Source organism: Moschus berezovskii, chromosome 6 (genome assembly GCF_049115385.1).
Source record: "Moschus berezovskii isolate FMDL1 chromosome 6, NW_MosBer_1.0, whole genome shotgun sequence".
NCBI classification, from domain to species: Eukaryota; Metazoa; Chordata; class Mammalia; order Artiodactyla; family Moschidae; genus Moschus; species Moschus berezovskii.
Window position 1 is genome coordinate 102,470,045 of NC_142465.1, and position 26,896 is coordinate 102,496,940.

Consider the following 26,896-nt stretch of genomic DNA (forward strand, 5'->3'; position numbering starts at 1 on the left):
TGGGAAAACTGGTCAGCCACTTGTAAAAGAATGAAACTAGAACACTTCCTAACACCATACACCAAAATAAACTCAAAATGGATTAAAGATCTAAATGTAAGACCAGAAACTATAAAACTCCTAGAGGAGAACGTAGGCAAAACACTCTCCGACATAAATCACAGCAGGATCCTCCAAGACCCACCTCCCAGAATATTGGAAATAAAAGCAAAAATAAACAAATGGGACCTAATTAAAATCAAAAGCTTCTGCACAGCAAAGGAAACTCTAAGCAAGGTGAGAAGACAGCCTTCAGAATGGGAGAAAATAATAGCAAATGAAGCAACTGATAAAGGATTAATCTCCAAATTATACAAGCAGCTCCTGCAGCTTAATTCCAGAAAACTAAGTGACCCAATCAAAAAATGGGCCAAAGAACTAAACAGACATTTCTCCAAAGAAGACATAAAGATGGCTAACAAACACATGAAAAAATGCTCAACATCCCTCATCATCAGAGAAATGCAAATCAAAACCACAATGAGATACCATTTCACACCAGTCAGAATGGCTGCTATCCAGAAGTCTACATGCAATAAGTGCTGGAGAGGGTGTGGAGAGAAGGGAACCCTCTTACACTGTTGGTGGGAATGCAAACTAGTACAGCCACTATGGAGAACAGTGTGGAGATTCCTCAAAAAACTGGAAATAGAACTGCCATATGATCCAGCGATTGCACTCCTGGGCATACACACCGAGGAAACCAGAATTGAAAGAGACACATGTACTCCAATGTTCATTGCAGCACTGTTTATAATAGCCAGGACATGGAAGCAACCTAGATGTCCATCTGCAGATGAATGGATAAGAAAGCTTTGGTACATATACACAATGGAGTATTTCTCAGCCATCAAAAAGAATGCATTTGAATCAGTTTTAATGAGGTGGATGAAATTGGAGCCAATTATACAGAGTGAAGTAAGCCAGAAAGAAGAACATCAATACTGTATATTAACGCATATATATGGAATTTAGAAAAATGGTAACCTGAACCCTGTATAAGAGACTGCAAAAGAGACATAGGCATTTAGAACAGTCTTTGGGACTCTGTGGGAGAGGGTGAAGGTGGAATGATTGGGGAGAATGGAATTGTAGCATGTATATTATCATAAGTGACCAGTCCAGGTTCGACGCATAAATTTTCCTCTGTTCATTTCTTTGCATTTGTGCTTTTTTAATAAAATTCTTTTTTAGAAATAAAAAAAAAAATTTTAAAGGGGTCCTCTCTTTTTAAAGATATATATGCTTAAATATTCATAAATGAAATAATATGCCTGAGATTTCCTGCAAAATAGACCAGCTGGGGAGGTGGAAGGGAGTGAGTGAGAGTGTGAATGAAACAGGGGTCTTTACAAGTTGATGTCTGAAGGAGCCGAACAGGACAGGACAGGACAGGAGCAGCGAGGACAGGAAAGGTCCCAGGATTGTCTACTTCAATGTATGTGTAAAGTTTTCCACCATATATACTGGAGTAAAAATTCCCAGGTGATTCTAACACTCACTCAGGCCCAAGAAACCACTCTGGAGTTGAAAGTGTGGTATGATGAACTCTGTCTGTCTGGTACTATCAACTACAAAATACTTTGCCCAGATCTTTGACAGTGAACTAGTCACTTAATCTTTCTGTACCACATTTTCCTAAACCATGAAGTGACGGGTATGGAGTAGAGGACCCTATCAAAAAGAAGACAGGAAACAGTAAAATGTTGATTTATTCTAAAATCTAAAAATTAATGACATAGTTAATTTCTAACACAGTCAAAATGGTAAGGTCTTATGTCTACAGAAGCATTTCCCAAAGAAGGCTCTAAAAAACACCACTCCTGGGACTTCCCTGGTGGTCCAATGGTTAAGAATCTGCCTTCCAATAGAGGAGACTCAGGTTCAATCCTTGGTCAAGGTACTAAAATCCCATATCATGCAGGGCAGTTGGGCCCACACTGCAATGAGGAGCCCACATGCCAGAATGAAGATCCTGTACGGTGCAACTAAGACCCAACGCAACCAAATAAATACTGTTGTTGTTTTGAGAGAGAGAGAGAGGTCAGAGGGTATGAGTACTGGGAAGATGCTAAAAATCAACTAAAAAAAAAAAGACTACTCATATAAGATGTTAACAGATGCTACCCAAGATAAGGTTCCGAAATCAAATAAGTTTGAAAAGTGCTTATGTTCTTTACTGTAACATTGCTAAGAACTTTTAATAAGATAATATGCATTGGGACTTTCTGAGGATGGTAATAAAATATGCAAAAAGTCTGACCTTCTTTGTATGGAACCAGTTTTACAGAACTTATCTTGGAAAATAATGTTCTAGATCAGTGGTTCCCAAATCCCATGTAAAGGAGAACTGCGTTCATATCATTCAATAAGTTTATTAAAATAATGATTCACAGACCATATGCTAGGCCTACTGGAGAGAAGAATTCAACACTAAAACTAACAAAAAAATCCAAGTGATTCTAATGCACAGTCATGTTTGGAACTTCAAGTTCTGCAGACCATAATGTAGTAAAATAAGTCTAATATCGAAAAGGCCACATGCATTCTGACCAATTAAAAAAGGTCACATTCAATACTTTTCCATATAAAAGTTGTTAGTCCACAAGAAAAGCATATATGCACACAACATTCTGTGGAGAGTAAATAGTAAAATAATGGAGGCGTTGGCACATTTATCTCTATCAGTAGAGCTAACAACTACTTTGTCATCTCCAGGATGTAGTACTTCTTTTCCTAACTGATTATTAATTTGCAGTGATTCTCCACTTTTTCCCTGTGTGTTTCCTCATGTCCATCTTCTCCTGCCAGAGTCAATGACCAGGACTAATTTGTTAAACTCCAGGAAATGCCATTCACATAGATGGTTTCTAAAAGTTACAGCTCCTTACCTTTTCTTTATATGACATCACTTCAAGGTATCAGCAGAGAAATTCCTTTTTGACTGAAAATTTTTGTAAATATACTTACTCATACCTTGGTGCTCCCAGAGCCGTGCAATGCGCTGGCCCAGTCAATGATATGTTAAAATGTTTTAAATGTTTAAAAGAAGTATCCACTTATTGCTATTCATAATTACTTAACATGTATACCACACACACTTTCATTTACTCAGTACTTTCATGTGAATTATCTTGTGTCTTTCTTCACAAAAACCCCGTGGGTTAAGTAGGCACAATTGTTTTTATCTAACCAATAAGAATCACTGAGCTCTTCCTGTTAATACAGTGAAAAATATAATTGAGGAAGGTGTCAGATGCTTTGCTCTCAAAGAACTGATACTCGATTGGAAAACAAAATATGAACTATACACAGGAAAGAGTTGAAGTGTCAGTCAAGGCAAATTAGTATGGCAGGACTTCCCGCATACTAACAACAGTTAACACTTACTGAGCAATTTAACCTTCACTCAACCCTTCGGGTAGGTTACACCATTAGACCCATTTTTCATATGAAGAAACTGAGACCAAGAGAAGGGAAGTAACCTTCCCAAGCAAACAAATGGGAAACCAGGAGTCAAACTTCAGATTAGTCTGCTCCACAGACCACTCTTTTCCATCACCACATTTTACTGCTGGGAGAGACAATGTTCCCAAAGTCATGGGGACAAATGTTAAGACATTGAAACAGAAAATGACTACTTCCCAGAAAAGTGGGGTCAGTGGTGCTACACCCCAGGAGAAGAGGACTCAGGAGTCACAGGGAATCGCAAGACTGAGTCGGCCATGTTACCTTCTCGTGATCCATTACCTCTTTGATTCGTTTCACCAAAGCGTTCTGATCGAAAGCAACAGCCTCAGCGCACTGATGGAGGTGGTCCTGATAGCGGAGACAGAGCTGCAGCACTTGCTGAGAATCCAGTTTCTCCAGTTTGGTGTTTGTTGGGGAAGTCTGGCCACTCAACAGCCCTTCAAAGCAGAAAAAAAGAAAAACCCAAATGAAATGAAAAATTACCAGTAAACTTATGAATAAAGTAGTTTAATAACAAGTTCACTGAAGATAGAGTAAGAGGTTTAAATTTAACCTTGTATCTTTTGTCGTGTGCTATGTATGGATGTGAAAGTTGGACTGTGAAGAAAGCTGATCGCTGAGGAATTGATGCTTTTGAACTGTGGTGCTGGAGAAGACTCTTGAGAGTCCCTTGGACTGCAAGGAGATCCAACCAGTCCATTCTAAAGGAGATCAATCCTGGGTGTTCATTGGAAGGACTGATGCTAAAGCTGAAACTCCAATACTCTGGCCACCTCATGCGACGAGTTGACTCACTGGAGAAGACTCTGATGCTGGGAAAGGTTGGGGGCGGGAGGAGAAGGGGACGACAGAGAATGAGATGGCTGGATGGCATCACCGACTCTGTGGACATGAGTTTGAGTGAACTCCGGGAGTTGGTGATGGACAGGGAGGCCTGGTGTGCAGTGATTCATGGGGTCGCAGAGAGTCGGACACGACTGAGCGATTGAACTGAACTGAATTGAACTGAAGTGACAATCAGAGCAACTATCATTTATGGAGCATCTAGTATGAACCAAGCACTTGGCAAAGTGCCTCCTGGGCATTATTTTTCAGACTTATAATTGCCAGGAAAGTAAATGACCATTAGTTGCATTTTACAAGTGAGGAACACAAGATGCAGAGAGGTTAACTTTCCTAAAGTCATACAGTAAGTGGTTTCTACAAGACACAGCACCTGACCTTATGGCACTACTTTAAGATATGAAGAATATAAATCCCTTCTTAACTAAAAGAACTGTAAAATGGTTGTCTGAGAAACAGAAGAAAAAATATATACATAAGGAAACCGTTAGGAGGAAATACAAACATGAAGACATATAAAAGCTGAGCAAGATGCCCACTAACATGCCATGAGCCTCATCCTTTACATTTTCTTCCAACATCAGTTTAGCTGGATAACTATTAAATTCCCTTAAATTTGAACAGGACATTATTTTTCAAAGCCTTTCACACAGAATTACTTTACCTTTCTTTAAGGTGTGTAGACCAGGATAATTATTAGCATTTACAAAAGACAAAATATCAGTTAAAGAGCTTAAATGATATGCTAAGGGTCACACAACAAAGTCCTGACTAGAACTCAAGTCCCCTGATTTCTGATCAAGTGCTTCCTTCCAACTCAAAGGTTCACAAAACTTTTTGGTGTCAGGACACTTTGATCCTCCCAGAAATTACTGAGGACCCCAAAGCACTTGTGTATGTAATTTAAAGCAATATTCAAAGCTGTTAAAAATTAAAACTTAGCAGAAGGAGGAGAAGGTGAGACGAATTCAGAGTAGCACTGAAACATATGCATTCCGTTCCGTTCCGTTCCGTTCCGTCGCTCAGTCGTGTCCGACTCTTTACCGTATGTAAAACAGATAGCCAGTTAGAAGTTGCTGGTGTAACTCGGGGAGCTCAATCTGGTGCTCTGTGACAACCCAGAGGGGTGGGATGGGGTGGGAGGAGAGAGGCAGGGGACATATGTATACCTATGGCTGATTCATGTTGATGTATAGCAGAAACCAACACAACGTTGTAAAGCAAATGTCCTCAAAAAAAAACCCCAGAAAATTCTTGAACACTTATCATTTTTAAAAATAATATCACTCAGCTATTTAAAAGAATGCATTTGAATCAGTTCTAATGAGGTAGATGAAACTGGAGCCTATTATACAGAGTGAAGTAAGTCAGAAAGAAAAACACCAATATAGTATATTAATGCATATATATGGAATTTAGAAAGATGGTAATGATGTCCCTATATACATGACAGCAAAAGAGACACAGATATAAAGAACAGACTTTTGGACTCTGTGGGAGAAGGCGAGGGTAGGATGACTTGAGAGAATAGCACTGAAACATGTATATTACCACATGTGAAACAGATCACCAGTCCAAGTACAATGCATGAAACAGGGCACTCAAAACCGGTGCACTGAGACAACCCTGAGGGAAGGGATGGGGAGGGAGCTGGGAGGGGGTTCAGGATGCGGGACACATGTACACCCATGGCTGATTCACATCAATGTATGGCAAAAAAGTAATTAGCCTCCAATTTAAATTAACTAATAATAATAACCCCATTATGTGTTAATGTAAATAACATATTTTAAAGGATATAACTACTTTCTCAAACAAAGAAGTGAGAAGAGTGACATTCATTTACATTTTTGTAAGTCTTTTCACTGTCTGGGCTCCATAGCAAACAGCTAGAGTCTCAGATCTGCTTCTGCATTTAATATGTTGCTATTTTGCATCATGAAGCCTCTGAAAAACTCTACTGTACACTTTTGTAAGAGGATGAGGGTAATTAACAATCATCTAAGTATTACTGTGAAAATAGTTTTGACCTCTGAGAATCCCTACTGGGAGCCTGGGGATCTTGAGGACCCCCTTCCACACCCACAGCAGTACACTCACACCAGAGCCAATGGCACAGCGCAGATCCGAAAATAAACATGACAACGGCGCATGCTCTGAGCTCCATCAAGATGGACACGCACGCATCCAAGCTTGTCTTGGGACGCCTTCCCCACTCCTGCCTCCCAACCATCAATGTCAAACCTCCACTGGTTCCGAGGAACTGGGGCGTAAGCCAAGTTCTTAATCCCCTAAAGAAGCTGGAGGCTGGCTGACCCGATGGAGTTGTTCCAGAGAATTCTCTCAGCTCCTCCTCTGGTCTGACAGTGAATGCAGGCTGCTCGCTGCAGGGCCCTGCTCCCCACCTCCACTGCATGGGACAGCCTGGAGCTCCTCGGGACCTGCCTCCCCATAGGAGCTTTTGACAGGATTGACTTTGGCAGAAATAAGGATTTATGTTTTAGATCTGACGTTTTTATTGATATCCTGTGTACAAGATCTTGTGTATTTCCTTTACCTAGCTTCTCCCAAAGGCAACATCTTGCAAAGCTATAATACAATATCACAGTCAGGACACTGACATGGGTACAACCCACTGATCTGTTCAGATAGCCCCACTTTACTTGGATGTGTGTGTTTAGCTCTGTACAGTTTTTTCATATGCGTAGGTTTGCGTATCACTACCACAGTCAGATACTGAGCCATTCCAACACCACAAGAAGTTCTGTTGCTTTTTATAACCACAACTACCCCTCTTCCATCCTCAGCCCCAACAACCACTAATCTGTTCACCATTTCTAAAATTTTGCCATTTCAAAAATGTTCCAAAAGGGAAAAATCCAAAATGTAACCTTTTGGGATTGACTTTTTTCACCCAACATAATCCCTCAGAGATTCATTTATTTGTTGGCATGTATCAGTAGTTTGTTCATTTTTATTTCTGAGTAGTACTCCATGGTATGTATCACCTAGAGTTTGGTTAACTATTCACCTGTTGAAGGACATTTGGGTTGTTTCCAGTTTGGAGCTATGACAAACAAAGATGCTATGGACAGTCGCCATTTGGGTTTTTCTGTAAACATAGATTTTCATTTCTCTGGGATGAATGCCCAAGAGTACAATTGTAAAACAAAACAAAGAGTACAGTCAGCAAAGACAAGACTGGGAGCCGACTGTGGCTCAGATCATGAACTCCTTACTGCAAAATTCAGACTTAAATTGAAGAAAGTAGGGAAAACCACTAGACCATTCAGGTATAACCGAAATCAAATCCCTTAAGATTATACAGTAGAAGTGAGAAAAAGATTCAAGGGATTAGATCTGATAGAGTGCCTGAAGAACTATGAATGGAGGTTCATAACATTGTACAGGAAGTGGTGATCAAAACCATCCGCAAGAAGAAATGCAAAAAGGCTAACTGGTTGTCTGATGAGGCCTTACAAATAGCTGAGAAAAGAAGAGACGCAAAAGGAAGAGGAGAAAAGGAAAGATATACCCATCTGAATGCAGCATTCCAAAGAATAGCAAGGAGAGATCAGAAAAGATTCCTAAGTGAACAATGCGAAGAAATAGAGGAAAACAACAGAATAGGAAAAACAAGAGATCTCTTCAAGAAAATCAGAGATACCAAGGGAACATTTCATGCAAGGATGGGCAAAATAAAAGACAGAAATGGTATGAACCTAACAGAAGCAGAAGATGTTAAGAAGAGGTGTCAAGAAAACACAAAAGAACTATACAAAAAACTCTTAATGACCCAGATAACCATAATGGTGTGGTCACTCACCTAGACTAGTCATCCTGGAGTGAGAAGTCAAGTGGGCCCTAGGAAGCATCTCTACAAACAAAGCTAGTGAAGTTGATGGAAATCCAACTGAGCTATTTCAAATCCTAAAAGATGATGCTATGAAAGTGCTGCACTCAATATGCCAGCAAATATGAAAACTCAGCAGTGGTCACAGGACTGGAAAAGATGTTTTCATTTCAATCCCAAAGAAAGTCAATGCCAAAGAATGTTCAAACTACCACACAATTGCACTCATTTCACATGCTAGCAAAATTCCCCAAGCCAGGCTTCAACAGTACGTGAACCAAGAATTTCCAGATGTTCAAGCTACATTTAGAAAAGGCAGTGGAATCAGGAACCAATGGAATTACCAACATCTGTAAATCATGGAAAAAGCAAGAGAGTTTCAGAAAAGCATCTACTTCTGCTTCACTGACTACGCTAACACCTTTGACTGTGGGAATTACAACAAACTGTGGAAAACTCTTTAAAGAGATGGGAATACCAAATCACCTTACCTGCCTCCTGCGAAACCTGTATGCAGGTCAAGAAGCAACAGTTAGAACTGGACATGAACAACAGACTTGTTCAAAATTGGGGAAGGAGTACATCAAGGCTGTATATTGTCACCCTGTTTATTTAACTTCTATGCAGAGTACGTCATGTGAAATGCCAGACTGGATGAAGCACAAAATGGAATCAAGATTCCCAGGAGAAATATCAATAACCTCAGAAATGCAAATGAGTCCACCCTTATGGCAGAAAGTGAAGAGGAACTAAAGAGCCTCTCGATGAAAGTGAAAGAGGATAATTAAAAAGCTGGCTTAAAACTCAACATTCAAAATACAAAGATCATGGCATCCAGTCCCATCACGTCATGGCAAATAGATGGGGAAACAGTGGAAATAGTGACAGACTTTATTTTCTGGGGCTCCAAAATCACTGTAGATGGTGACTACAGCCATGAAATTAAAAGACACTTACTCCTTGGAACAAAAGCCATGACAAAACTAGACAGTATATTAAAAAGCAGAGACATTACTTTGCCATCAAAGGTCCATTTAGTCAACGCTATGGTTTTTCCAGTAGTCATGTATGGATGTGAGACTTGGACCATAAGGAAGGCTGAGTGCTGCAGAATTGATGCTTTTGAACTGTGGTGTTGGAGAAGACTCTTGAGAGGCCCTTGGACTGGAGGGAGATCAAACCAGACAATCCTAAAGGAAATCAGTCCTGAATATTCATTGGAAGGACTGATGCCGAAGCTGAAGCTCCAATAGTTTGGCCACCTGATGCAAAGAGCCAATTTATTAGAAAAGACCCTGATGCGGGGAAAAGTAGGAGGAAAAGGGGACGACAGAGGATGAGAAGGTTGGATGGCATCACTGACTCAATGTACAAGAGTTTGAGCAAGCTCCTAGAGATGGTGAAGGACAGGGATACCTGGCGTACTGTAATCCATGGGGTCACAAAGAGTTGGACACGACTAAGCAACTGGACAGCAACAACAATTGCTGGGTTGCATGACAACTGCATGTTCAGTTTTATAAGCAACTGCCAAACATTTTTCCAGAGCGTCCATACTGAGAAAATGTGGGGTTTTTCAGACCACTAAAATCTCCTAACAAAGTTATCAATAGCTACGCTACTACTGACAAAGAATATAGTTCCAGGAACGCAGATATAGGAAGAAAGGCAGTTAGAGCATTTTGTTGTCAGTCCAGGACTGAAGTAGTAAAAGACTGGAGACAAACTGTGAGAAGAGGAATTAAATGATTTTGTGCCATCAAAAGTGGGCCAGGATTAAAAAAAAAAAAGTGGGCCAGGATAACACAAAGACCATAAAGGAAACATTGATATATCCAAAAGATAAAAATCAAGATTCCTCATGGCAAAAAGCAGTGTAAGCTAAAACAAAACAAAAAGCTGCAAGAAATATTTGCTACATATATCATAAAGGGTAAGCTTCCTATTAGATAAAGAGCTCCTAGAAACTGGCAAGCAAAAAATCAGCAAAAGCAAGACGGACAAAGGATATGAAAGGCATTTCACAAAAAAGTAAATACCAATGCCACAACTCTCAGATGCAGAAGTTCACTCATAATAAGAAAAATAGAAAAGAAAACTTCACTGGAAGTGCATTCTTCTCTCAAACTGGTAAAAATCCAAAAGTGTGATTAAAAATTCTGTGGGTGGAACTATGAGGAAACAGGCATTGCTGATTTGTATGTAAGCTGCTAATGTCATCAGAGAGGGTGATTTGCAAAGATATCAATTTATGCAATTACAAATGCATAAAGCCATTAATGCAGCAATTTCTATATGTTAGCACACATGCTAAATGATGTATCATTATTTAAATGATTATTCATTGTAGCAGTGACTATAATAATAAGAGGAGAGCGAATACCTCAATATCTATCAAGGGAGCTTGCTATCAATATTAATCAAGGGACATCCACAAATGGTATCACACGGCCACAGAAAAGAATGAAGACGGTCTGTACATGTGTGTGTGTTAGTTACTCAGTCATGTTCAACTCTTTGTGACCTCAGGGACTGTAGCCCACCAGGCTCCTCTGTCCATGGAATTCTCCAGGCAAGAATACTGGAGTGGGTAGCCTCTCCTTCTCCAGGGGATCTTCCCAACCCAGGCATTGAATCCGGATCTCCCACAACGCAGGCAGATTCTTTACCATCTGAGCCACTAGGGAAACCCAAGGTTTGTACATACTCACATGGAAAAATCTCCCAAGGATATGAAGTAATAAAAGAAAGGTATATATAAAATGAAGAAAATACATTGCCTTGGTGAATTTATCATGTTCAAATTGTCTTATTAATATAGTAAAGTTTTTCTACTGTATCTTGGCTTTTTCAGGTGATATTTTTAAAAAGACTTTTTTCATTTATGTATAATATCTATAGTACTTATTTTATACCCCTATTGTATTTATAAGACTCTCTTAGACAGTTAAATGTAAGTGGTAATTGCTGGAATCTCAGTCAAGCTCTTGAATTTAAATGTAAAGATTTAAGTATTTTGCTGTTTATTGTATAATTGCTATTGGTAGTTATTAAATAGTCTTTACCATATTTAGATAGTTTACTTTAATTATCAGGAATGGGGGCCTTCTCTGCTGGTCCAGTGGTTTTGATTCCAGGCTTACAGTGCAAGGGGCCCGGGTTCAATCCCTGGTCAGGGAACTAGATCCCACATACTGCAACTCAGATCCGGTGTAGCCAAATTAATTAATTTTAAAAAAAGAGAGCAAGCTGAGGAAATCATCAGGAGGAGAAAGGCTTCTCAGGGTCCCTGCTCTGCGTTCCCATATATACTTCAGAGTGAGGCTTGCTGTCAGCCTGCACCTGCTCCTCCAAGGTGAGTGAGGAAGATTCCAGAGCCTGCCCTGAAGAGTGGCGGGGAGGAGAGCTCCAGCCAGGGCTGGCCCATGGCACCAGAGGCTGAAGCAGAGGGCCTCCGAACCAGTGACAGATCTTCAATCAAAACCCTTACACTTCTTCCTACAAAAATGGGGAAGTGGGGGGAAAGTTTGCTAAGTCTAGAAGGCACCCTAAAGTGTTCAAATGAAGCCGCTCAGCAACTCCAAGGTCAAAGAAATTACACTTGAAGGAACTTCCCTGGTGGTCCAGTGGTTAAGACTCCATACTTCTAAAGCAGGGGGCATGGCTTCTATCCCTGGTTGGGGTACTAAGATCCCACATGCTGTGTAGCCAAAAAATAAATAAATAAAATTTAAAAAAGAAAAACAAATCACCCTTATAAACTGTGATTGTACCCTCCCCTAAACACTTAAAAACAAAGCCCAGGTACATAGGTCTATTATCAGAATGTGCTTAGACTCACAGGAATCTCTGAAAATCGGCCCATAAATCCAGCTCCAGGACACACAAGGAGCAAGACAGAAAGAGGGGAAAAAAAAGATGGGCCACTTTTTCTACTCCTGAAGTTACAGAGCTCCAACAAGACAGGCTGGTCCTGCAGGCAATGAGAACAAAGTTTTCCCAGGTTCTCAAGTGTCAGGAACTCAGCTCCCCCATTCTGATGCCTGAAGCACCCCTATATCTTCTGATGAAAGAAGGAGAGCAGACAGAAAGCTGGGTGCATTCAGAGATGGTAAACTTTTTCATTTGCAGGAGACCATATACTGCCTGCCCTCCAAGAGGTATTTATTTGGAATACATGTTCACTTTAAAAAATTGTTGATGCTTTACCTATGTGCTCTCCTGCTCTGTCAACATCTACCTGAACACAAGCAACCAGCATCCCTCATTCACATTACCTGCCTGGCCTCTGAGGGCCTCTAAGCTGATACCTCTATTTTGAGTCTTACCAACTCTAGTGATAACCTAAACCTTTAGCTTAGGTTAACAGACAATGAACCCTATATACCCTTGAAATGATCTTTTGTATACTTTGATAAATGCTCTTTATGGTTAAGTCTCTTTTCCCTTTTTCAAATTTTATTACATAAATTTTCAAATACACAGAAAAGAAAAACTATACACCCAAATACCACCTAGAATCAGCCACTGACATTTTATCACAGCTATTAAAACTTCATCCTTCTGTTGTCTTTTCCTAAACCATTAAAAAATTAGCAGTCATGACACTTCATCCCTGATATTCTATTCTTCTATGGATTTATGGTTAGCTTTTCATGTTAAACAAAAGTTTCTAAATCATGTCTTCCTTACTGTGTTAGGGAACAGGCCCATTACCCTCAGCTTTCTAACTCTTCTTTAGCTGAACACAGTGATGTACACAGAGTAGATGTTTATTGAACTAAAGACGTGACTTAATAGATTCCATATTTGCAAATGGTAAATACTGAGACATACCCTAAGATCCTGTTGAAACCACTCTGTTTACACAGGAATGAAGAGTGGGCTCTGGGGAATGGGTGAGGACAACGTCTGAGTATTATAGATACAGCAACTTGCCATTTGTACCTACCTCTCTGTGTAAAGTGTTGAGTGGAAAAACCATCAGGGTTAGAAATTTGGAAAAGATTTTTGCTGAGAAATCTTTTTCTTTCTGAAATGTCAGATAGGAAAAAAAAAAGTTTTTCTAAAGTATAGTACAGAGCCATATAGCTATTCAGTTCAGTTCAGTTCAGTTCAGTCGCTCAGTCGTGTCCGACTCTCCGCGACCCCATGAATCACAGCACGCCAGGCCTCCCTGTCCATCACCAACTCCCGGAGTACACTCAAACTCATGTCCACAGAGTCGGTGACGCCATCCAGCTATCTCATTCTCCGTCGTCCCCTTCTCCTCCCGCCCCCAACCTTTCCCAGCATTAGAGTCTTTTCCAGTGAGTCAACTCGTCGCATGAGGTGGCCAAAGTATTGCAGTTTCAGCTTTAACATCAGTCCCTCCAATGAACATCCAGGATTGATCTCCTTTAGAATGGACTGGTTGGATCTCCTTGCAGTATAAGGGACTCTCAAGAGTCTTCTTCAACACCACAGTTCAAAAGCATCGATTCTTCGGCGATCAGCTTTCTTCACAGTCCAACTCTCACATCCATACATGACCACGGGAAAAACCATTGCCTTGACTAGATGGACCTTGGTTGGCAAAGTAATGTCTCTGCTCTTTAATATATTATCAAGGTTGGTCATAACTTTCCTTCCAAGGAGCAAGCGTCTTTTAATTTCATGGCTGCAATCAGCATCTGCAGTGATTTTGGAGCCCCCAAAAATAAAGTCTGTCACTGTTTCCACTGTTTTTCCATCTATTTCCCATGAAGTGATGGGACCAGATGCCATGATCTTTGTTTTCTGAATGTTGAGCTTCAAGTCAACCTTTTCACTCTCCTCTTTCACTTTCCTCAAGAGGCTTTTGAGTTCCTCTTCACTTTCTGCCATAAGGGTAGTGTCATCTGCATATCTGAGGTTACTGATATTTCTCCCAGCAATCTTGATTCCAGCCTGTGCTTCTTCCAGCCCAGCGTTCCTCATGATGTACTCTGCATATAAGTTAAATAAGCAAGGTGACAATATACAGCCTTGACATACACCTTTTCCTATTTGGAACCAGTCTGTTGTTCCATGTCCAGTTCTAACTGTTGCTTCCTGACCTGCATACAGGTTTCTTAAGAGGTAGGTCAGGTGGTCTGGGATTCCCATCTCTTTCAGAATGTTCCACAGTTTATTGTGATCCACACAGTCAAAGGCTTTGGCATAGTCAATGAAGCAGAAATAGATGTTTTTCTGGAACTCTCTTGCTTTCTCCATGATCCAGCGGATGTTGGCAATTTGATCTCTGGTGCCTCTGCCTTTTCTAAAACCTGCTTGAACATCTGGGAGTTCACGGTTTACATACTGCTGAAGCCTGGCTTGGAGAATTTTGAGCATGACTTTGCTAGCGTGTGAGATGAGTGCAATTGTGCGGTAGTTTGAGCATTCTTTGGCATTGCCTTTCTTTGGGATTGGAATGAAGACTGACCTCTTCCAGTCCTGTGGCCACTGCTGAGTTTTCCAAATCTGCTGGTATATTGAGTGCAGCACTTTCACAGCATCATCTTTCAAGATTTGAAATAGCTCAACTGGAATTCCATCACCACCACTAGCTTTGTTCGTAGTGATGCTTTCTAAGGCCCACTTGACTTCACATTCCAAGATGTCTGGCTCTAGGTCAGTGACCACGTTATCGTGACTATCTTGGTCGTGAAGATCTTTTTTGTACAGTTCTTCTGTGTATTCCTGCCACCTCTTCTTAATATCTTCTGCTTCTGTTAGGTCCATACCATTTCTGTCCTTTATCAAGCCCATCTTTGCATGAAATGTTCCCTTGGAATCTCTAATTTTCTTGAAGAGGTCTCTTGTTTTTCCTATTCTGTTGTTTTCCTCTATTTCTTTGCATTGATATTAACCTATGCTATTACCAAGCTGAATTCCTTAACTTTTAAAAACTTAGTTACTTTCAGGAGTAGAAATCAGTATTATGAGTAATGGCACTCAAATTTGGGAAATAGTATAACAAGCGTCATTTTCTTCTGCAGAATCTGGAAAGCAGAAGCTATGTAACTTTGACAACAGCTATTGTGAAGGTACAACTAAGCAACAGATTGTAAAAAAAAAAAAAAGAAATCACGTCCCTCACAAGATCAAGGATTTTGTACTCTATTGGTCACAGAATATTTCAAAGCCAAAAGTACATAAGCCATGTGTATTATTTACCTAAACTCTAGATCCCAAAGGCATTCAGGTCTACAAACACCTGCCCATTTAAACAGGACCTTATGATGTACGTTAGTGATCGATTCTTTTGCAGTATTCAGAAAAGGGTGCCCTCTATGACTGGTTCCCTGAGGAACTTTTATGTCCACCTCAGAGGCACACCAATCTCACTCAGGAGAAGCAGCCACCCAGAATGGCTACCACTATTGTTTTGGTTAATCCACGTGGCAGAAGAGACTCCAAGTGTAGATAGCCCCAGTGTAACAGCCAATCTATCAGTTTTCAGTGTGGAGAGAATGCTCCCTCCTAAAAATTTCTACCAGAGGCTCTAACTACCAGAGGGCCAAGAAAGAACTTCCTCATTGAGGAAGTGCTACATACACACTAAATGTCTGTATCCCCCCAAAATACATGTGCTGAAACCTAATGTAAGAGTATGAGGAGGCGGGGCCTTTGGGGGTTATTAGGTCATGAGGGTGGAGCCATCACGAATGGGATTAGTGCCCTCATAAAAGAATCCCCAGAGGGTGAAATTGATTCATTCACCATGTAGGACACAGTAAAAAGACTGCCATTTGTGAATCAGGAAGTGGTCCCTCACCAACACTGACTCTGCCAGCACTTTGATTGTGGACTTCTCGGCCCCCAGAACTGGAAGAAATAATTTTCTGCTGATTGAAGACATCCAGTCCATGATATTTTGTTCAGTTCAGTTCAGTTCAGTCGCTTAGTCGTGTCCGACTCTTTGCAACCCCATGAACCACAGCACGCCAGGCCTCCCTGTCCATCACCAACTCCCGGAGTTCACTCAAACTCATGTCCATCGAGTCGGTGATGCCATCCAGCCATCTCGAAGCCCAAATGGACCAAGACAGGGAAGATGCGGAAAGCTGATTTGAGTTCCATTATTTATGAACAGTGTAAACTTGGACATTTACCTTATACCTCTGAGCCTCAGTTTTCTCATGTAAAACTGGGATAATAATCAGTTCCCTTTCAGGATTTACCTAGCATACAGTAGGATCCTGGTAAATATCTGTTCCCTTTCATCTTCCCTGTCTAAGACTCAGGAGGTAAAGGGGTACTCAGGCTTGGGGGGAATCAGCAGTAGGGCACAGAAAGTATTTCATCCCTCCAGGTTCAGGCACCCATTTGTCCATGGTCAATACCCTGGTTTATGGTACTAAAGAAACAAGAGCAGAGAATGTCAACAAACCAAAGCAGATACAACTTTTTCAAGCAAGATCAGTACCTACAAATGAGACACCTCACTATCTTCAAGGAATCCTATCCACTAGTATGAATTTATCTTAGCTTTTTACAATCTCTTCCACTTTTTCCTCCCAAAGAGTTAAGTAAAGGTTCAACTCATTATCCTTCTTCAATAGTCTCCAGGTTCAAAGCCTTGTACTCTTGCTGAACTTACAGGGCAAGGAAGGGAGGCAGCTTGACATAATGAAGAAAGTATAAGCTTTAGAATCAGACTGACCTGGGAATTTGAATCCAGGAATTGCTGTTTACCAGCTGTGTTATGCTTAACTTCCCTGAACTCAAACCCTTCATCTGCAAATTAAATACTACCTACATTAAAGGAGTACTGAGAGAATTATACCAAGGTATGCCTGCCATAGTGTAAGGCACAGAGTAGGTACTCAATTCATGTCAATTTTCTCAATGTCCTCAATGTCCCCAAGGCCCCAACTACCAACTGTTGCCATAATCAAATAAGCAGAGCCAACCCTACCATATATGAATATCTGCTAGCCCCACCTTCTATATATACCATATATATCAGCACTGTGGAAAATAACAAAAAAGTGATCTCTCTCCTCAGGCAGATTACCAGAAGCAGGAGGAGTTAAATACAAAGAACACAGAGGTGAACAGGGACTCAGATGAAAAGTAACAACAAAAACCAGTTCAAAAATGAGCAAAGGACTTAAGCAGACATTTCGCCAAAGATACAAGGATGTCACTAAGCACATTAAAGATGCTCAACACCACTACTCATTCAGTTCAGTTCAGTTCAGTCGCTCAGTCGTGTCCAACTCTCCGCGACCCCATGAATCACAGCACGCCAGGCCTCCCTGTCCATTACCAACTCCCGGAGTTCCCTCAAACTCATGTCCATCGAGTCGGTGATACCATCAGCCATCTCATTCTCTGTCGTCCCCGTCTCCTCCTACCCCCAATCCCTCCCAGCATCAGAGTCTTTTCCAGTGAGTCAACTCATCGCATGAGGTGGCCAAAGTATTGCAGTCCTTCCAATGAACACCTAGGATTGATCTCCTCTAGAATGGACTGGTTGGATCTCCTTGCAGTCCAAGGGACTCTCAAGAGTCTTCTCCAGCACCACAGTTCAAAAGCATCAATTCTTCGGCGATCAGCTTTCTTCACAGTCCAACTCTCACATCCATACATTAGGGAAATGCAAAAAAAAAAAAAAAAAAGAACCCAAAAAACAAAAAACCACAATGAGATCCACTTGTAACTGACATAGTGGCTATTATCCAAATGTTAGAAAATAGTAAGTTCTGATGTGGATGTAAAATGTTTTTAAAACAATGTTTCAAAACATTGCTGAAATTGAAACCCTTAGGGATTGCTGGAGAGAATGTACAATGGCATCCCTACTGTGGAAGACAATATGGTAGTTCCTTTAAATATTAAAGAGAGGATTCTGGGAAGACGGTAGAATGGGATGCACCAGGAATCCGTCAACACTGGCAGAATCTGTCTGATATAACTATTTTGGAACTCTGGAGTCTACTGAAGGCTTCAACTTCCAGGGGAAGGTCTGCATGGTAAACTCTTTGATTCTAGTCACTTTCAGCCTTTTAGCACAGCAGCATCTTAAATTCCCAAACCCCTGTGGCAGGCAGAGGTGAACAGCTTACACAGAGCTTGTAGGAGCCAGGGTGGGCAGTAAGGAGCCTGTCTCTCCAAACACCAGGGGTCCCTGTTCTGATCACAAAGGGGCAGACAAGAGGCAGTGGCCACTCGTGGTGCATCCTGCACTGGTGCAAGGCCTCTCACTCCAGCTGAAGTGATTTCTGGGGGCTTAAAGCGCTAGCACCTTTTTTCTTCCCTTTCATTTTTCTCTTTTTTCCCCTTTTGGAGCTAGATATTGAACATGAGAACATCTGGAGCTAGACACTGGCCATGAGAACAATCAAAAGCAACCACATATATGGGAGAAATCAGAAATTCACTGTGTATGCCCAGGAAAGGGGCAGGCTTAGAAAAGATCTGGGAAGCCCTGATCCTCAGCAGAGAGACAGCACAGTAGCAGAATACAAAGGTAACACACAAAAATCAGTTGCTTCTATATACTAACAATGAACAATCCAAAAAGGAAATTAAGAAAACAATTACATTTACTGAAGTATGAAAAAAGGATACTTAGGAATTAATCAAGGAGACAAAGGATCTGTACAATGAACACTGCAAAACACAGGTGAAAGAAGTTGAAAAAGACATAAATAAGTAGAAACACAACTCATCTTTCATGATCTAAAAGACAAGATTATTAAGATATCAGTACTACCTAAAGTGATCTACAGAGTCAATGCAATGCCTACTGAAGTTCCAACAGTTTTTGCAGAAATAGAAAAGCACATCCTAAAATTTATACGGAATCTCAAAGAAACGTCAATAAGTAAAACAATCCTAAAACAGAAGAGCAAAAGTGGAAGACTCATACTCTGTGATTTCAAAACTTACTACAAAGCTACAATAATCAAAACAAGGTGCTACTGGCATAAATGGACATACAGATCCATGGAATAGAATAAAAGTGAAAGTGTTAGTCACTCAGTCTTATCTGACTCTTTGTGACCGCATGGACTGTAGCCCACCAAGCTCCTCTGTCCATGGAATTCTCCAGGGAAGAATACTGGAGTGGGTTGTCATTTCCTTCTCCAGGGGAACCTCCGGACCCAGGGATTAAACATGGGTCTCCCACGTTGCAGGCAGACTCTTCACTGACGGAGCCACCAAGGAAGACCCATGGAATAGAATAGAGAGCCCAGAGACAAATCCTCATGTATATGGTCAAATGATCTCCTACAAGGGTGTCAAGAACACTGACGGGGAAAAGAACAGTCTTGAGGAAATGGTGATGAGAAAACTGGATATTCACGTGCAAAAGAATGAAGCTGAATTCTTATCTAACACCACATACAAAAATTAATTCAAAATGGATCAGGCTTAACAAAAAACTCTTTGAGGAAATGACAGAAGCTTCACAACAATCATTTGGCAATGATTTCTTGGCTATGACATGAAAGATACAGACAACAAAAGATAAAATAGACAAGTTGGATTTCATGGAAATTTAAAAATTTTATGCAACAAGAGGCACTAACAACAGAGTAAAAAGGCAGCCTACAGAATGGGAGACAATATACACTAATCACACATCTGATAAGGGGTTAACGTTTAGACTACATTAAAAAAAAGACTCCTAAAACTCACATTAAAAACCAAACAGCTTGGGTCAAAAATCGTCAAATGACTTGAATAGATATTTCTCCAAAGAAGATATATATATAAATAGCCAATAAACACATGAAATGATGGTCAAAATCACTAATCATATGGGACATGCAAATCAAAACTGCAATAAGATACTACTTCCCAGTCATTAGTAGGGCTACTATCAAAAAAGCAGAAAACAATAAGAGTTGAGATCACGGAGGAACTGGAACCCTCCAAAGTGTTTTTTGCATTGCTGATGGGAATGTAAAATACGTAGTACAGTCACTGTGGAAAATAGCACGGTAGTTCTTCAAAAAATTAAAAATTACTGTATGATTATCAGCAATTCCATTTCTGGGTATATACCTCAAAGAACTGAAAGCCAGGACTGAAAGTGCTCATGTTCATAGCAGCATTATTCATCAGAGTTAAGAAGCGGAAGCAACTCAATCATCCATCAGTAGGATAATGGATATGCAGAAAGTGGTATATACATACAATGTTATATTATCCATCCTAAAAAGAAGCAAATTCTGATGTATGCTACAACATGGATGAACCCTGAGGACATTATGCTAAGTGAAATAAGCCAGACACAAAAGGGCAAATATTGTATGATTCCTCTTACATGAGGTACAAAGAATAGTTAAATTCATAGAGAAAGAAAGAAGAATAATGGTTGCCAGTGGCTGAGAGAGAAGATAATAGGAAGTTATCCTTTAATGGGTACAGAATCTCAATTCTGGATGATGGAGAAGTTCTAGAGATGGATGGCGGTGATGTTGCACGATAATATGAATGTACTTACTGCCACTGAAATGCTCAAAAAGCATTAAGATGGTAAATTTTGTTCCTGTATATTCTACACAACAAAAAATGTCAAGTAGGTTGAGTTTCACTTTCACTCAACAAAAATATTTCACAATACCTAATAAAGTGGCCAAAAATGTGTGGCCAATAGGGAATAAAAGGAAAACTATAAAAGGATAAACCAAGGGAAAACATCTAAGTCTCATTTCCTTCTCTGAAAATCGAGTGAGTTGAACCATGTTTGCTTCCAAGTCCAAACTTCAAAAATTTCAAGTTCCTCTGCAGAGAGAGACAAAGTATTATTATAGACTGCTATACCATGTTTCTTTTTCTTCTTTTTTAAACAAAGTCAAGACTAATTTAGAATTATCTGCAGAAAGGAACATATTTAAATTCAGAAGACTCTTACTCTGAGTATGAAAATAAAAGATAATGAAGGGGGAGAACGGACACATGTGTATATATGGCTGAGTCCCTTTGCTGTCCACCTGAAACTATCACAACACTACTGATCGATTCCAATATAAAATAAAAAGATAAAAAAATAATGAGAGAAATGCAGTCTACTATGAACATATGTAGTACGGATGGCACAGGTTTTCAGTATCTCTCACTGAATGAATGCAGAAATCCCATTCTGTCTCCCTCCTCTGAGGAATGAATGCCAGCCTGTAAACTGGGCACCTGGGTCCTCCGTGCAACTTGGCAGCAATCATCCACCACGCCCAAGTGTTCTCCACTTACTAAAACATCAATACCCTCAAAACATAGCTTTCCAGACAAAGTAAGCATGGTTATTTTGGAGCACCAAGGGTTCTTCCCTTTCTAAAAGAGTTTGCTTTAAGGAACAAAGTGTTCTTTTAAACACTAGCATCTAACACTTGATTCCACTGACACTCAGTTTGAGTGTGTGTACACAGCTCCTTACAGTACAGACTCTGCAAGGGTCTTTATAGAGTCAACAGCAAGCACACTGGGGACCTGAATTTTTTTTTTAAGGTTTTCAGAAAGATGAATCACAGATTTGCTTTATAGAAAAACAAATGAAGTACTAAGAAAAGGATGCAACGAAAAAGATATCGGAAATATTAATGTCAGGACTTCTTTGTTCAGAGGAGTCACCCTTCTTGTCAGTGTTAACTCATGGCTTTCTTGAAGGATCACATACTCTGTCCCATAAATCAGGGGACACATTGAATCATTTACACTGAACAAAACACCCCGAATGGACAGAATGTTCTCACACTCACTAGTAGCTTAAAATGCTCAGGCAATACTGTTATAAATTAACAGCTAATTCCTAAGAACGAGATGGATTTTAGAGAAAAACTGATTTTTTCCCACACATGAGGCCTACTAATAAGGAAAACAATCTTGATTTCTACTCAGCTTATATACAATTAACAGGAAACAAAAGAGTATTTTTTTTTCTTAACACAGAGAGTTAGGACCCAAGGAGCTGGCAATAAGGCAAAGTGTCACAGGTGAGAGCCTAGTCACCTATTATACCCAAACTGAAGAGCCAAAAAGCCTCTTTTTTTCCCCACCTGCCCTGCAGCCAGAACACAAGATCAATGGCTGAAGTTCCATCCATCTATCCACCTGCCCCTGCTACTAAATAGGGAGTAAATGTTGCAAAATAGGGGCCTTCCAAGAGGTACATTCTCAGATTTCTGGAGAACCAGTGTTTCTGAGGAAGCAACAGAAGCAGAAAGAGTGGCAAAGTCCAGTCTCCATGGCCAGCCGTCACTGTACAAGGTGTGTCAAGGGCTTGGTCATGACAGCCACGGTGACCAGGTCAGTTCTGTGGCCTGATTTCGGCCATTTGCTTGAATAGGTTGTCCAAAACCTGATTCTAGAGTTCTTCCGGAGATTCTGTAAACCAGTCACTGTGCTTTCAGTAAATTCTTTCTCGGCTTAAATCAGACGGAAAATCTGACTGATACACGTAACTTCAATTTCTCTATCAGTAAAAGCTGGGTAAAACTAAGCACCTTGAAGGCAGCTGAGAGGATTAAACGAGATATGTGAAAGCCCTTTATAACCACATAGCATCAAAATTTACTAAAACTTTAACTATATGGCAGGCTGTATAAAGCATTAAATTTCAAGAAAAACAACAGTTAACATTAATGATGGCACTCTCTTAGCCAATCACTGTGCTAAACATATTATATGTTATTTTAATTGTCAGAACGACCTTAGGAGACAGATTTTAGTACCTTCTCTGCTGCTGCTGCTGCTAAGTCACTTCAGTCGTGTCCAACTCTGTGTGACCCCATAGACGGAAGCCCACCAGGCTCCCCCAACCCTGGGATTCTCCAGGCAAGAACACTGGAGTGGGTTGCCATTTCCTTCTCCCATGTGTGAAAGTGAAAAGTGAAAGTGAAGTCGCTCAGTCATGTCCGACCCTTAGCGACCCCACGGACTGCAGCCTACCAGGCTCCTCCATCCATGGGATTTTCTAGGCAATAGTACTGGAGTGGCTTGCCATTGCCTTCTCCGAGTACCTTCTCTACTAAGAAAGTAAATAAACTAATAATAATCATGACAACAAACCACAATGATGGGATTAACAAAGAAGAAATACTGTAAATTAATGATTTTTGGTGACAGAAATACTACTGTAATTTAAAGGAGATAATAGCCAAACCATGAGAGTTGTAGAGTTGCCAATTCTTGAAATTCTAGTGTCCTAAATTTGGCAACTTACTTGAGGAATTTATTTAAAATACCATTTTCCTTCTGATTTATGCTTACGGCAGCTTTGCTTATTTGAAACTTGGTTATACTTTGGAATAAAATGTTTTCAGCCACAACATAGCTCATTTATAATGAAATCTTACTCTTCAAGGGGCTGGAGCTCTGGTTGAAGATTCACTTCTGGCAGTTATCATAGCATCCTTTTTGTATATTGTTACTGACCTTCTTGGTTTCTTTCCAGTGACTGGGTTAGGTCCTTGTCTCTGAAATTCAGACCCAAGGCACACAAGTAGCTCACAGATATATACAAAGTAGTACTCCATAGATGTCTGCTGTTTCATATACTGAGGAATGCTCACTTTTGTATGAATTCTGCAAACACACAATTGGTACCCCCTTGGGCCTTGGCTGAAGCTCCCAAATTCTAGAGGCTTGAGGGCTCGGTCACTCCATTCCATTTCCTCAAAGCAAAGTTTTGATTTAAATTTATTTTTCCCTAGAGGGGTAGAATGGGAGGGGGGAGACAAGCTCAAGAGGGAGAGGATGTATATATATAGTTATGACTGATTCATGTTGTTGTACAGCAGAAACCAACAGAACACTGTAAAGCAATTATCCTCCAATTAAAAATAAATAAAATTTTAAAACCAATACATTATTCAGTTAAAAAAAAAACTTTCAAGTGTGCCTGCCAAAAAAAAAAAAAAGAAAATTATTTCTCATGAGAGCAAGAGACGCACATTCTGTTCATATCTCTCCAAAGAAATGAACTCATTCCTGCCTCTAAAGTAAACTTACGTCACCCGTATTGAAAGATATAGGGTCCTCTTGTGCAAGCAGTACATGAGACCTTAATCTGTAAATCACTTGACTGCAGTCTTTTGAAAATTCGGCAAAGGCAGGTCTATGGAACTACAGATAAAAATGATACCAAAGGTCAACAAAACCACAGATTAAACTTTGTTCTCCTCCCCTAGCAACTACTGAAACACACACACACACACCGTCCTGTCATCACTCAGTCAAAGATTGATTGATCTAGTATAATTAAACCATATACTCAACAAGTCCCCTCCTTGGTCTCCTGACCCTTGGTCTCAAGTTCACTAAGGTGACATATCTGGATCCCCATGTGACCACAAATGCAAGGTGGCTATGACAGGGCTGAGAGTACAGGTTTCCACATTCCAGGTTCATCAAACCATATGCGTCACTCCCTTTGTGGTAGAAGACACCCAAGTTATAAAAATTCAGACTTTCTCTGCTACCCCTAAAGCACACAGCTGTGACAACATCCTTCTTTATGGAACATATGAGCTGACAGCATTCAGGAAAAAAAAAAAATGTAATTATTTGTGACTTTCTCAGCCTGTGCTTCAGTTTCCCCAGAGACAGGAAGGAGCCCCGCAGGGCGCTAGGGAGAGATGGGCTATCACAGGAAGGAAATCCTTGGTGTGTCCAAATCATGGATCGAGGAGCTGGGGTTATCAAATGGGAAGCAAGCAGAAGCAACACACCTCCGATAATCATGCCACACTACCAATACGCTATCCCAACTGAGTAAGCCAAAGATGCAAAAATCCTTTAACAGAAATACACCTGATTTTATGATGTAATTCATGAAATACGATGGCAAAATTAATAGAAATGTTACGGAGACAGACTTGCAAACTGGTTTAAATATACAGGTCTGAGAATTAGACCTGAGTTTAAAACTGGCACTACCTTTAATAGCTATGTGACAGAAAAAATCTTTAAACCTCTCTGAGCCTCGGCATTCTCATTTGCCAAATAAGGAAAATGCCTACTCGAAGAGCTTAGGCAGGTTTTAAAGGAAGTAACACAGGTAACACCTTTGTGGGAAAGAAAGAAAGAGAAAGATAAAAGTTGCTATTATTATTAGTGGAAAAGTGAGACTATATAAACCAAAACCTCTGCTCATATGCAATTAGAAATAATAATAAAATAAATAGTCCCTATAGACACTTTGGAACTTTTCTATCAAGTATAAAAATATGTGGAACGTTTTACTAGCCTACCTGTGTTAACAAATGTAATTTTCACTACAAAGTCAAGATAAAGCTAAATGATATATTGGAAAGAAACAAGACGAAAAGTAGGTCAAACATACGTTTGTTTTCATATTAGTTATAGTAGAAGCTAACAAATAAATAAAGGTGAAGAATTTCCAGCAATACTTTTAGTGAGCCTTTCATTAAAAACCAAATGAAATGGTAAGTGAAAGTTACAGAAAATCAAACTTGGGCCTAAGTGACAGAACCACATTCAACACACAGCAGTGGCCACAGGACTGGAAAAGATCAGTCTTCATTCCAATCCCAAAGAAAGGCAATGCCAAAGAATGCTCAAACTACTGCACAATTGCACTCATCTCACACGCTAGTAAAGTCATGCTCAAAATTCTCCAAGCCAGGCTTCAGCAATATGTGAACCGTGAACTCCCAGATGTTCAAGCTGGTTTTAGAAAAGGCAGAGGCACCAGAGATCAAATTGCCAACATCCGCTGGATCATGGAGAAAGCAAGAGAGTTCCAGGAAAACATCTACTTCTGCTTCATTGACTATGCCAAAGCCTTTGACTGTGTGGATAACAATAAACTGTGGAAAAGTCTGAAAGAGATGGGAATACCAGACCACCTGACCTGCCTCTTGAGAAACCTGTATGCAGGTCAGGAAGCAACAGTTAGAACTGGACATGGAACAACAGACTGATTCCAAATAGGAAAAGGAGTACAGCAAGGTTGTATATTGTCACCCTGCTTATTTAACTTATATGCAGAGTACATCATGAGGAACGCTGGGCTGGAAGAAGCACAAGCTGGAATCAAGATTGCCGGGAGAAATATCAATAACCTCAGATATGCAGATGACACCACCCTCATGGCAGAAAGTGAAGAGGAACTCAAAAGCCTCTTGATGAAAGTGAAAGAGGAGAGTGAAAAGGTTGGCTTGAAGCTCAACATTCAGAAGACAAAGATCATGGCATCTGGTCCCATCACTTCATGGGAAATAGATGGAAAAATAGTGGAAACAGTGTCAGACTTTATTTTTTTGGGCTCCAAAATCACTATGGATGCTGATTGCAGCCATGAAATTAAAAGACGCTTACTCCTTGGAAGGAAAGTTATGACCAACCTAGATAGCATATTAAAAAGCAGAGACATTACTTTGCCAACAAAACTCCGTCTAGTCAAGGCTATGGCTTTTCCCATGGTCATGTATGGATGTGAGAGTTGGACTGTGAAGAAAGCTGATCATCGAAGAATTGATGCTTTTGAACTGTTGTGCTGGAGAAGACTCGAGAGTCCCTTGGACTGCAAGGAGATCCAACCAGTCCATTCTAAAGGAGATCAATGCTGGGTGTTCATTGGAAGGACTGATGCTAAAACTGAAACTCCAATACTTTGGCCACCTCATGCGACGAGTTGACTCACTGGAAAAGACTCTGATGCTGGGAAGGATTGGGGGCGGGAGGAGACGGGGACGACAGAGAATGAGA

At 40.4% G+C, this 26,896-nt stretch overlaps 1 protein-coding gene across 2 annotated transcripts in view; it reads right to left on the reverse strand.

Annotated features, from left to right (window-relative positions):
- The window catches only part of BORCS5 (BLOC-1 related complex subunit 5), a 110,963-nt gene that overhangs the window by 30,072 nt on the left and 53,995 nt on the right, over nucleotides 1-26,896 (reverse strand). For both annotated transcript variants that reach the window (XM_055395421.2, XM_088837316.1), the window contains exon 3: nucleotides 3,790-3,947. In XM_055395421.2, the coding sequence (XP_055251396.1) occupies nucleotides 3,790-3,947 (158 nt within the window). The remainder of the gene's footprint in view (nucleotides 1-3,789; nucleotides 3,948-26,896) is intronic.